General features: G+C 40.3%; 1 protein-coding gene and 1 long non-coding RNA gene across 14 annotated transcripts in view; one reads left to right on the forward strand and one right to left on the reverse strand.

Moving 5' to 3' along the window:
* LOC137417557 (phosphatidylinositol-3,5-bisphosphate 3-phosphatase MTMR2) overlaps window positions 1–13972 on the forward strand; it is a 183772-nt gene that overhangs the window by 120108 nt on the left and 49692 nt on the right. For all 13 annotated transcript variants that reach the window (XM_078776717.1, XM_078776718.1, XM_068103480.2 and 10 more), the window contains 4 exons: window positions 6650–6751; window positions 6911–6994; window positions 7379–7534; window positions 10377–10568. In XM_078776717.1, coding sequence (XP_078632843.1) covers window positions 6650–6751; window positions 6911–6994; window positions 7379–7534; window positions 10377–10568 — 534 coding nt within the window. The remainder of the gene's footprint in view (window positions 1–6649; window positions 6752–6910; window positions 6995–7378; window positions 7535–10376; window positions 10569–13972) is intronic.
* LOC137413922 (uncharacterized) lies at window positions 786–4096 on the reverse strand. Its single transcript, XR_010981786.2, has 3 exons — window positions 2379–4096; window positions 1214–1436; window positions 786–873 (listed from the first exon to the last, which is right to left on the reverse strand). It is a non-coding gene; the product is annotated as an uncharacterized LOC137413922 (long non-coding RNA).

Here is a 13972-nt window from a genome sequence, read left to right on the forward strand (position 1 = left end):
CATTCGTTTGTTAATATGCCTCATCTATTGACAAATCTGCAATTATAATTTTTTTGGAGGTTGAAATGATCGCGGGAGATCGCGTTATAGTGATGACGTCCTGGAAGGGAATCTTCTTCCTCAGTCGCTCATTACTTTGAGTGAAATACGATCGAGTTAAAAATAGTCAGAATTTGAGCAAATCTGTTTCATTCGTTTGTTAATATGCTTCATCTATTGACAAATCTGCAATTATAATTTTTTTTGAGGTTGAAATGATCGCGGGAGATCGCGTTATAGTGATGACGTCCTGGATGGACATCTTCTTCCTCAGTCGGTCATTACTTTGAGTGAAATACGATCGAGTTAAAAATAGTCAGAATTTGAGCAAATCTGTTTCATTCGTTTGTTAATATGCTTCATCTATTGACAAATCTGCAATTATAGTTTTTTTTGAGGTTGAAATGACCGCGGGAGATCGCGTTATAGTGATGACGTCTTGGATGGACATCTTCTTCTTCAGTCGCTCATTACTTTGAGTGAAATACGATCGAGTTAAAAATAGTCAGAATTTGAGCAAATCTGTTTCATTCGTTTGTTTATATGCCTCATCTATTGACAAATCTGCAATTATAAATTTTTTTGAGACGTTGAAATGACCGCGGGAGATCGCGTTATAGTGATAACTAGAGTCCCTGTATATAGAGAGTTGTGTCAACTCTCTATGGACGCCATTTTGCCATTTTGTGTCTAAGTGTGTCGGATTAGATATACATGTACATTCGCGATACGGGGTTGCAATCATTTTCTCCTCCAATCTCAGCAGCCGTTCTTCAATAGAATCACTAGTATCTTGGCCCTCTTGTGTATCAGTGTCCATAGGTTCACTCTCAGCTACAAAAGAGCACATATACAATTAATGGCCAACTGGAAAATTGGTATGTACAATTGCTCAGTATTCTGTAGATAAATGTTGTAATCGGGAAAGAAAATTTTATACTTAACGTTAAATATAACACAATTTTTTTACAATTTAATTTTGCAAAATATTTAGAATAATGTAAAAAGAAAATGGCAACAGGAAGATAGTCATCATAATCTGAACGTACAATTATAGTTCAAAGAGCTATACAAATATAGACGAGCACATGCCTGTCATTTTGTAATCGTTTAAAATATGTCATTGATTGAACATGTCCTGCCATGATTTTGTAATAAATAAAACAATTCTTACATTGAGATTCATTTGAGGAGTCAATACGTTCATGAGTGGAGTAGGTGTGGTCGGACAAGTTTGGTAGATGTAGTCTCTCAGTTCTGGACGGTCCACGCTTCTTGGGGGAGTTGCGCAGCTTCACGGGTTTCCGGTAGCTAAATATTGTTGGAACTGCAGAGCACTTCAACCTCTTTTTGTCATCAGCTCGCCCCCTCTCAAACTGATTCACATCGAAATGTTCCTGCAATCATACAATGAGTGTCCTTGATGTATTTATTTATTGAAATTTTTATTCTAACACAACACAGTTTAATTTTAATGAGCTGTCATGTACTAGTACTTCCACAACAGAAAATCACATGGACAATCTTCCGGAAGATGGCCAGACAAATCGCTAGCTCTATCGACCACATGTATATTGATATCAAACAGGGATAACAGCTTTTGAAAGTTGAGCCAGTTTTAAATGTGGGTACACAAATACACCTGTTTTACTGCATTAATCACCTCGAAATATTGTATGTTTTGGGAACGATAGCTGTCACCAGGTTAAATATATAGGGATTGTCCAATGTGCAAAATCTTCCATCACTACAATTTGGCCATAAATCCCGGGGTGGGAAATATTTGAGCAAATATGCCACAAGACGCATGAGCACTGTACAAAGCAAACAATAACTCGTCAAATTTTGGACGTATGGATGGCTGCACAACCCGCAAAAAAATTGAGCAGGTCCCCCCCCTAAAATTGCTTTTATGATTGCCGATTAGGCTAAAGATTTTAAACCAAAAAAACAACTTGCCTCGGAATAAGTTTTGAATGGACGGACAGACAACTGAAAACAAAACGGACCATGGGTTTCCCACCCCTATAAAATCAAAATTAATTCCCTCTGAAAAAGTACAGTGACATTGCCCGCAGACTACCCAACCGCAGACCAGGCAATGTCACTGTACCGGGACATTTCATCAATCAATGACAATATGCGGTCCGCTAGGACTACCCGAAAAAAATTGAGCAGGGTTCTTCCCACGGAAATGCATTTTTGGTCAGCTCCTTGAAGATTATAAACAAACACAAATCACTTCCCTTTAAAAGGGTTTTCAACGGACAGACAACCAAAAAAAAACCGAGCAGATAGAATTGATTTTGAACATCGATCATCAAGCGGCGTGGGCCTACCTGGCAGAGTCTCGAGGAGTCGATCGCTTTCCAGCTCTTTCGTCTGACTTTCGCTTCCCAAATTTGTCTTCTGACTTTATCACTTGGAAATCTATACATCTTATATTTCCCAGATTGGTTTGAACAACCAAAAGCAGAACAACCAGTCATTTTGTTTGGCAATAAACAACATTCCCGTACCAAGCTGACGTTCACGCACGGTGAAGTTAGACACAAAATGGCGCCACAAAATCACGTGACCAGAAATCTCGGGTCAGCGCATGGCGCAACTCTCTTTATACAGGGACTCTAGTGATAACGTCCTGGATGGACATCTTCTTCTTCAGTCCCTCATTACTTTGAGTGAAATACGATCGAGTTAAAAATAGTCAGAATTTGAGCAAATCTGTTTCATTCGTTTGTTAATATGCCTCATCTATTGACAAATCTGCAATTATAATTTTTTTTGAGGTTCAAATGACCGCGGGAGATCGCGTTATCGTGAGCACGTTCTGGAAAGACAATTGGTGTGTTTCTTCTTCTTTCAACAATAAAGACTTATAGCTTCGAGACCGTACATCCAATCATCTTGAAATTTTGCACACTTGTTCCGCTTGATGAGAGCTACATTCCATTAAAAATTCAAGTCAATCCATTCAGTGGTTCAAGAGTTACAAGCTTTTTAAAATTTAACTTCCATTATTTATTGCGGCCAAACCATGTAACTTATCAAAACGTCTCAAGTAACATTGAAACATACCCCCATGAGGAACATTTGTGTAAAGTTTCCACTCGATATCTCCACAAATTATGGAGGTGATTCCATTTCTAGTTTGAGCTTTAAAACGTCATAACTCTGAAACCACGTGTCGGATGACGTCGTGCTCGCTGACTTTTTTGTTCGTCATGGATATGCGAATATGCATGCCAAGTTTGGGCTTGATCCGTTCAGCCGTTGCGGAGAAAAAGGGTTTGTTGTGTTTTTTCACGGAAAACAAGATGGCGGCCGAACCATGTGACGTATGACTTCGAAAATTTTTGCATTCTGAGTTTTTTTTAACTAAGCATCTGGGAAAAAAATCCCATATTCGGGGGAGAAAATTTTTTGTTTGACGAATTCTTACCTCTTAACGTTAGCATTTTTAATATACTCGATACACATGTCTTTTGTTCCCATTGAAGAGTTCTTTAGAATGAGCCATTCCTCAAATTTTTCCATTGAGCCGTTGCGGAGATAGAGGGGAAAATTTGAATTTGTTTTACAAGATGGCGCCCACACCACGTGACCTATGACGTCATAATTAGCATGAAAAAATTCTAGGAGCCGAGTCGATCATTTGATGAAAATTTCCTGTCAATCCGACCAGCGGTTGCTGAGAACATTAATTATGAAGTTTTTGGAGGTGCAAAATAGGGCGGAAGAATAATAATAAGAAAAACTCTAGCAGTAATAATAGGTTTCTCTCCATTTCATGGAGAGTAAACCTAATAATGCACAAGAGCAGGCTACGGATAACAAATAGATAGTTGCCGATAACCAATGTGAAGAATTGTTTGCCTTGCAAGTCATACAATAATTCATACGGCACTATAAAGACTATAAAACTAGCAAACTCGATGAAAAGAAAATTGGACACATGGCAACAACAATTAGCAATCAAGTCAGCACATTAAAGCCACTGAAACTGCTGCTGCCATGAAATAAACAGTAGCAAATAAAAAGCACCAATTGCAAGCAAAACCGTAAAAAGAAGAAAAGCAGAACAAGAAAAAACCATAACACCACAGTGAGAACCTGACATTCCCAGGAGTGAGCAAGGTACATAGACTTGAAAACAGAGATGAAAAAGTTCCCTCAAGAGATTGTTGAGTTGGAATGATATATTGTATCAGGCTGACAGGACCACAACCATGGTCCAATGGACAAACTTCCCAACTCCACTGTGCTTGAAAGAAAATTATATCGGACAACCACAAGCAGAGCTCAACAAAACCGGTGAAATAACAACAACAACGACTTCCATTGAACAAGGATGTGAAGAAACATTTGGCAGAACAAGTATCGGTGTTGGCTCCCTGCCACCCAGTGTAAGTGCTCCATGTGTAGAGCTCAGACTCAGCTCTAGCTCAGAATAAGCCCAGCACCCAATTGAATAAGCTCAGACAGCACCCAACAGGGCAAACAAGTACAGTGGCAACACATCCGCAGGGATCAACATTGCCACGGTGCCCCAGATGAATCAAAATAAATATGTAATCTTCAGTCTCCACCATGCATGGTAGAGCTTATAACGATGAGTTGCAAATTAACTAATACCAGCGAGTTGCCACATTGCAGCAAAATCGCAGCCACTCTGTCATTGATGTGATGGAGAAAGCAGCAAATAAAACTTGGCAAGAGCGTGTTGCATTATCTTCAAAAACTCGTTAACTAGAATAGCATTGGCTTCTCATATCGCAACACTGCAAAATTGAACAGTATGCATTTGGAAGTTATTTGTATGTGTAATGAGGTTAAGAACATTTTAAAGTAGACATTTAAATGGTGTTTCTATGCACACTGTTTTAAATGTATTTGCTTTATTGTTTGCATTGGGGTCCCCAAGGACAGGTAGGTGCTGGGAGCTTTGGTTGTGTGTCGGGAAATCTTGACTGGAGTTTTGTATATTGTTTTGCTCAAGTTTTCTCTCTGGGGAGATTCTCAATATGAGGAATGCATGTTTTAACTGTCTAATTTGGGGTTCAAATCTCTACCCAACAATGAAGTGCCACCCTAGTGTTTCAAATGCAACGTGATGCATCAATTTATGCGCCATCCATAGGAAGGACATCAAGTCAAAGGCACCTTCTGCCCGCACTGGCGGTTGGTGTATGTTAAAGATCCCATGGTGTTTTTCACAAAGTCGGCGTGTTATTGCCGGCAACCTTGCCAAATTCCTTATTCTTGCCACCTTCAGAAGGCCCATCCCTACAAGAAGTTCTGAATAATTGGGGAAAGAAGATGAAGATGGACTCTCCACACGTTGTGTATAATGACTTTTCTTTTTTCAATCCTAACTGAAGGCAGATGATTAAACATTTGAGTACTTGGAAAACCTTTGAGTATATTTTATTCGGCCATAATTGTGCCTCCTGCAGGTTGATTGCATAATATAGTATTCCTTCATTTTTCCAGTCATTGTTAATAATCCAGTGAATAAGCAAGAATAATTAATCATTCACTTTTTTAATAAAGCACCAAATTTGATGGAAATGTGTTTACCATACCTTTTTATTTAAGGATGGATGCGATGAAAGATTTCAACTGCTTGGGAGTCAAAGCCATATATTAAGCCCAGGTAGCCTAATCACCTAGGGTAACTGTATGAAATACCAGTGTTCACTATAAGAATATGAATCAGGTTAATTATCCCACACGCAAAGTGCAAAGTGGGATTATGCGGTAGGTTCACTCTGACTGCAGACGTCGGTCTATGATTGAGGAACTACTTGGTTTCAATTGAATTTACTATTTCGAACACTGTAGAACACGAATCGGAACACGAAACTGCAGGTTAGCAGAACTTTGCCTCTGATTTTGGCAAATTTTATGGAATCTCGTCTTGAGCGAGCATGCGCACAGAGGAATAATTGTCTTGGTCTGTCTGCCTGTCTGGCAGTCAAACAAAATTGAAAAACATTCCAGCCAACCAGGAATCTTACTGTTTTTCGGGGTGTCATAAAGGGCACAAACAGGCGAAGAAGTAATTAATTGTGATAAATAAGGTGGTGTAAAAGACAGTGCATCAATGGCGGCAAACTTCCGAAAAAGAATGTTTTATTCATGTATATATATATATATATATATATATATATATATATATATATATATATATATATATATATCTTTATATATATATATATATATATATATATATATATATATATATATATATATATATATATATATATACAGCCTTTAAATTAATTAAATTACATTAGTGGTACTTCCAAAAACCTTCAATTTAGTAGCACTTGGACAAAATTTTACTCCACGTCAATCAATAAAATCTGCCACTCGCACTTTAAGCGTTCGGGAATATCGAGATCAAGATAAAATCACGGCTCGTATGAAATATAGATTGTGCTCAGAAACACAAAGCAAGAGTGAACATCCCTTCTCATGGCCCTTTTCTCAAGACTGTGTGGGGTATGGTGTTCTATGAACTCTTTAGTTGAAGGAATATCAAAGTTGTTGTTCTGGCAGAATGAGAATTATGGAACCCATGTTTTAATGATGTTCACCTGGACAGGACATGAGAAACTTGAGGTTCGCTCACAAGCAAGAAGGCCGCAACAGGCGAATTATGTTTGACACAATAATGAAGTTTGCATTTCCTCTTTCTAACGGACTGGTGAGCATAAAATTCATTTAAAAACACACTTTATATATCACTTCACTGTGTATGATGATGGTTCCTTTTTACAGTTTCTGGTTTTGACTTTTAGCTTTCCTTTCCCTCCCCACCCCATACCACGACATACTTTCCTGGCTTCTTCCTCCTTTTGAATAGCAATTCTTTGCTATGGAAAACAGGGAGAAGTTTGCAGAAGATGGTTGGAAAGTTTATGATCCAGAGGCAGAGTTTAAAAGATTGGTAAGACAACTTCATCTTGCCACCTCTCAAAACCCTCACCATCCACAGTGATTAAAGCTCATAGAAGAGTGTGGACTCGTGGAAGAAAGCATGAAAACACTATAATATATGATAAACTTGAACCAATTCGACCTTGCCCATAATGGTTGGAGCAAATATGTAAATCATTCGGCTAAATATTCATTTTCTTGTCTTTTTTATTACAGGAAGTTGAAACTGATTTTTAGCATTTCAATATGATTTGGAGACATTTTCTGTGTTACTTGATAATTCATTTTATATAAATGTTGTCCCAACTGACTGCATCTTGATTTAACTGTAGTTTCTTTAGTTTAACAAAATCGGGCTAAACCCTCAACTACAAAATGTTGCCTCACTTGTTAGGTTCAAGGTATTGAAAACCCACCTTGGAAGCTGAGTCTGTTGAATGCCAATTACGACGTTTGCGACACGTACCCAGCCATGCTCGGCGTGCCAAGGGACTGCACAGATGATGATATGCGCAGAGTGGCCAGCTTTCGCTCTCGTGGCCGCATTCCTGTAAGTGTAATTTGGTCCACAAGATGTCATCCCCTCAATTTTTGCTTTAATACTTTTGCCTTGCTGATAGTGGAGACTTTTTTTTTTCTTTTCTTTTTTTTCGGTCATCTCATCTCGATTCTCGATACCAAAAGCCCTTCCACTCAATGGCCCGCACATTCACGCAAGCTTCGATTTTTCAATTTCGGATCAGGAGGCTCCCAGGAGGGGAGGGGAAGGGGGGGGGTTATCCCCTGAAACTTCTGATCCCTACTCATCCATTTCTACCAAACCATTGCTCTGAAACCTGATACACCCCTTCTACTCCATGGTCCTCAGGATCGCTCAATCTTACATTTTTCGATTTCGTATTTCTCGAATTCGGATCATGGGGGCTCCCACGTGGTGACGAGAGAGGGGATTACCCCCTGAAACTTCGGATTCCCCCTACTCATCCCTTATTTGCCAACTGATTGCTCTGAAACCCGATACAGCCCTTCTACTCGATGATCCACAGGATCGCCCGGTCTTAGATGTTTCAATTTTTCTTATCAGGGGCCCTCTCAGATGTTTCCCCCTGTACTGTCTTTCCCTCGTGGTCCCCCTGTGCTGTGTTCCTGGATGTCTTTTTGTTGAATGTGTTTTAATGAATGTTTCCCCCTGTACTGTCTTTCCCTCGCGGTCCCCCTGTGCTGTGTTCCTGGATGTCTTTTTGTTGAATGTGTTTTAATGAATGTTTCCCCCTGTACTGTCTTTCCCTCGCGGTCCCCCTGTGCTGTGTTCCTGGATGTCGTTTTGTTGAATGTGTTTTAATGAATGTTTCCCCCTGTACTGTCTTTCCCTCGTGGTCCCCCTGTGCTGTGTTCCTGGATGTCTTTTTGTTGAATGTGTTTTAATGAATGTTTCCCACTGTACTGTCTTTCCCTCATGGTCCCCCTGTGCTGTGTTCCTGGATGTCTTTTTGTTGAATGTGTTTTAATGAATGTTTCCCCCTGTACTGTCTTTCCCTCGTGGTCCCCCTGTGCTGTGTTCCAGGATGTCTTTTTGTTGAATGTGTTTTAATGAATGTTTCCTCCTGTACTGTCTTTCCCTCGCGGTCCCCCTGTGCTGTGTTCCTGGATGTCTTTTTGTTGAATGTGTTTTAATGAATGTTTCCCCCTGTACTGTCTTTCCCTCGTGGTCCCCCTGTGCTGTGTTCCTGGATGTCTTTTTGTTGAATGTGTTTTAATGAATGTTTCCCCCTGTACTGTCTTTCCCTCGCGGTCCCCCTGTGCTGTGTTCCTGGATGTCTTTTTGTTGAATGTGTTTTAATGAATGTTTCCCCCTGTACTGTCTTTCCCTCGCGGTCCCCCTGTGCTGTGTTCCTGGATGTCTTTTTGTTGAATGTGTTTTAATGAATGTTTCCCCCTGTACTGTCTTTCCCTCGCGGTCCCCCTGTGCTGTGTTCCTGGATGTCTTTTTGTTGAATGTGTTTTAATGAATGTTTCCCCCTGTACTGTCTTTCCCTCGCGGTCCCCCTGTGCTGTGTTCCTGGATGTCTTTTTGTTGAATGTGTTTTAATGAATGTTTCCCCCTGTACTGTCTTTCCCTCGTGGTCCCCCTGTGCTGTGTTCCTGGATGTCTTTTTGTTGAATGTGTTTTAATGAATATTTCCCCCTGTACTGTCTTTCCCTCGCGGTCCCCCTGTGCTGTGTTCCTGGATGTCTTTTTGTTGAATGTGTTTTAATGAATATTTCCCCCTGTACTGTCTTTCCCTCGCGGTCCCCCTGTGCTGTGTTCCTGGATGTCTTTTTGTTGAATGTGTTTTAATGAATGTTTCCCCCTGTACTGTCTTTCCCTTGCGGTCCCCCTGTGCTGTGTTCCTGGATGTCTTTTTGTTGAATGTGTTTTAATGAATATTTCCCCCTGTACTGTCTTTCCCTCGCGGTCCCCCTGTGCTGTGTTCCTGGATGTCTTTTTGTTGAATGTGTTTTAATGAATGTTTCCCCCTGTACTGTCTTTCCCTCGCGGTCCCCCTGTGCTGTGTTCCTGGATGTCTTTTTGTTGAATGTGTTTTAATGAATGTTTCCCCCTGTACTGTCTTTCCCTCGTGGTCCCCCTGTGCTGTGTTCCTGGATGTCTTTTTGTTGAATGTGTTTTAATGAATGTTTCCCACTGTACTGTCTTTCCCTCGTGGTCCCCCTGTGCTGTGTCCCTGGATGTCTTTTTGTTGAATGTGTTTAAATGAATGTTTCCCCCTGTACTGTCTTTCCCTCGCGGTCCCCCTGTGCTGTGTTCCTGGATGTCTTTTTGTTGAATGTGTTTTAATGAATGTTTCCCCCTGTACTGTCTTTCCCTCGCGGTCCCCCTGTACTGTGTTCCTGGATGTCTTTTTGTTGAATGTGTTTTAATGAATGTTTCCCCTTGTACTGTCTTTCCCTCGTGGTCCCCCTGTGCTGTGTCCCTGGATGTTTTTTTGTTGAATGTGTTTTAATGAATGTTCCCCCGTGCTGTCTTTCCCTCGCCCTGTACTGTGTTCCTGGATGTCTTTTTGTTGAATGTGTTTTAATGAATGTTTCCCCCTGTACTGTCTTTCCCTCGTGGTCCCCCTGTGCTGTCTTTCCCTCGTGGTTGTCAGCTCTTTCACGAGCCTCGATTCAGTATTTTAAAAAAAAGAAAAAAAAAAGATGTGACCTGAGCTACAGACAAAAATGAAATTATTTTATCCGTGGCTAAGGCCAAACCCACCTGCCAAATCTTGTAATATTTTGTACTTTTTATTTCACATTTTTGGACTTTATACTTTTACACATATGAAGAATCTTCACTTTTCTTCCTCTCCCGCCTCCCACCCCTTACATATTCCGACTGTATCACTGCACAGATTCTATCATGGCTGCATCCGGGAAACCTTGCATCGCTTGCTCGCTGCAGCCAACCACAGGTGGGCGTTGGTGGAAAGCGTAATCGAGATGATGAGCAGTACCTGCGGCTTATCCTGGATGCAAACCCAAATCAGAACCGCTGTCTTGTCATTTATGATGCTCGACCTGGTGTCAATGCAATTGCCAACAAGGTTTGTGTTTTGTATTTTTGTTTTTTTTCCCAGCCAATTTCTTTTTTTCTTTTTTGCTTTTCCGACCCCCATGTTCTCAACAGCTATTGCACATAGCAAGTAAAAAGTACTAACCTGGATCCTTTTGGTAAGCACATCATTTGAAGAATCTAGCAAAGTAAGTACAAACTTTTGCTGGTTTCATACTGCACATAAGAAAAGGGTGTTCCAAAGTCAAAGAAAAGGGTGTCAATGATTCCAAAGCTAATTTCGACAGGAATCTTCTTAAGAAGCCCCATTTTGGCCAATGATCACCTAAAAGTTAAATGCATCACAAGTAACGAGATTTGCGTTATTGAATTTGAAATCTTCTCCTGAAATCGGAAACCCCCCCCCCCCCCCCCCCCAACCTCTCCAACACCTCACACAGTGCATTTATTTTGCTATGGAGATGTTGACCTTTGTGGAACAGATAAATAACAGTGATAAATAACAGTTCTTTAGGTAGTAGGTTGTAGACAGCAACCGCCCAGTGTAGTACTACCGTCCTGACTTAGGAGCGTTAAAGTGGTGCCCGGAACCATCTTACACTCTCCACGTCAGGATTGCTGCTCTTACTTTCTGTCTCACTCAAACCACAGCTACCGGACTAGCTTCAACCTCTCTTTCTTGCAAACAAACATCATACACTTTTCATCATACACTTTTCTTCTCTTCTATTTAAGGCCTGGCATCGATGAGGGCTACATAGTCCATGCCTAGAGCCTCCAACATAAAAAAAAAAAAAAAAAATCCTTCAATACTGATTGTCAGCTGGTGGAGGACCAGTAATGGAGAGATGGAACTATCCATTCCCTGTTCCATTCCTCATCCGTCTGTCTCCTCCATAACCTAGCGGCTCCAAACTTTGCATGCATACACCTGGACCTCCAACAGATTGCAATGATGAGAACTGGGTGTTTGGGTGTGTTATAACACCCTTTTTGAAGATGATTAACGAGGTGCTCATAAGATTAAGTCCGCAAAAGCCTTACCAATTTGGCGGCCCGCCATCTTGGCCAGCCCACTGCTACTCGCTGGGTTATTAAGCCACCATTTTGTTTTGGCCTATTCAAACGTGCTTTGCCTTGGAAACACGATCGATTACACTGGTCAACAGCCAAATTGGTTGTGACTTATTTTCAACTGTTTCTAACTAATTTGGTGCTCACGAATCCTAATCTGACCTTAAAATTTCGCTATCACGTAACCTTGACGAAGTACATAAGTGTGGAAAAAAAAATCTTCAGAGCATGCGAATTTCTTGATTAAGTCTCAATAAGTCTATTTATTGTCACAAAAAATAATATGAACTTAAAGTTTTTATTTACATCACATAAAAAAATGTAAATCTCCAAAAATAATATGAACTTTATAAAATATCACAAAAAATAATATGAACTTTAAGTTTTTATTTACATCACATTAAAAGTGCTTCTGATCTTTACTTTTGCGTTTGTGGGAGCAATCACTTTCACGCTGTAAAGTCCAACAGTAGTCACCCATCATGTTTGGATTGAATCGGCCTTGATATCGAGTCTCCATGATGGCAATTTCCTGGTGAAACCTTTCTCCATGTTCATCACTGACATCGCCAAGATTTTGTGGAAAGAAGTCCAGATGAGAATGGAAGAACTGTATCTTGAGTGACATTCGAACACCAAGCGCCTGGTAACTCTTCAACATCTTGTCCACAAGCTCTTCATAATTTGGTGCTTGAAAATTTCCAAGGTAATTGTTAGCAAGAGCCACAAAGCTATCACAAGCAGCGCTTTCCAGCTCAGATAGTCTCGTTACAAAGTCCTGATTAGTGAGTACCGGTACAAGACGAATTTGAGGACCATTGAAAACACCCGCCTTTACTTTGGCCTCAGATACAATGCCTTGGAACTTCATTAGCAAGTAGTGGAAGCCAGCACCATCTTGATCCATGGCCTTCACAAAGTTCTTCATCAAACCAAGTTTCAAATGAAGTGGTGGTAAGAATACCTTCTCAGGGTCAACAAGAGGTTTGTGAATTTCAAATGAAGTGTTATTCCTATGGTATACTGGTTCTCAAAAACTGGATGTGCTAGTGAAAATTGGATATCATAATCGAAATCTACAGGTTCATGTTGGTTAGAATATACTCAAAATATACTAGAACCATAAAACTTAAAAAATTTTGTTGACCAGTGTTATCATTACATTGTTGAAGCATATCAAAATCTGGATTCGGATATGAGGATTGGATGTTGTAGACGAATAAATGCCCCAATCTGGAGTGAAATCTGACAAAGTTTACCATATCTCGCGATTTTTATAACTAAGTGTATGTATTCATTTATTTAAGCGAGGCTGTCATTCTCCTTCTGGGGTTATTTTTTTAAATTTCACTTGGTAATAATTTTTAACTTGATTCATACTTCCATGGAATAGGGTGTCACTCCACTGTACCTGCGATATGTTTTTAAAATTCCTCGGTCATTTCAACCAGAAGCAATGAGATTGCTTTCACTTGCCATGCCAGCCGTTCCTTGTCACCCATTTCTTTGGAGTGCTTGCTCGAGTGCTTAAGCCGCTTGGCGAGGGCTCTACAAATGAAGTGAGAAATGCCGGTGTACTTGATTAATTAGTCACAAGGCCGGGGAAGTTTGGTGTGTTACAACACCCTTTTTTGAATATGATTTCCGAAGTGAAGTGAACCACCACTTGGTGTTGGTGAACGCTATTCAGGCTGCTTTTGCAAGACATGGCATTGCAGTAGACAGAGCTCCCTTTTTGTTTTTACATACCCATGTTTTTATTGACTAACATTTTTGTGTGATATACTTCCATTGTATTAATAGATAGCTATATTAATATACCTACAAAAATATACTTATTAAAAACAAAAACAAATCAAACGTCGTGTTTGGAACTCAAATCAAACGTCTGCCATGTAGAACTGTATCATTGCCAATGTAAAGTCAACATTTTGTCTGCTCTCAGTGGTTTCTGCATTTCACTGATTTGCTGCTTGATTTTCACATTTATAGAAGTCTATTTAAAGCTAAATCTTTGTGGTTGCCGTTTTTGTATTTGGTGTTTGGTGTATTTTGTACCTTACCTGTGTTGTCCACCCAGAGACTTACATAGACACCCGGAGAACAAATTCACGCTTTTTAGTAGTCAGAACTGCTGCTAAGCTCAATTCCGCAGCTTAAATTTTAAAATTTAGCTTAGGTTAAGAGTCTCCCCGGCCATCATAACCTATCATTCTCATTGCATATCATTCTCTTTGCTAACTCCCCCTCTCCCCCTCACCTTTTCTATCCCCCCCCCCTCTCTCTCTATCTCTCTCTGTGCATTCTTCGCTCTTCCCTCCTAATAAAGTGCCGCACACTCCTTCCACACACCTCTCGCTC

This window comes from Myxine glutinosa, chromosome 4 (assembly GCF_964187855.1).
Source record: "Myxine glutinosa chromosome 4, kmMyxGlut1.1, whole genome shotgun sequence".
NCBI lineage: Eukaryota > Metazoa > Chordata > Myxini > Myxiniformes > Myxinidae > Myxine > Myxine glutinosa.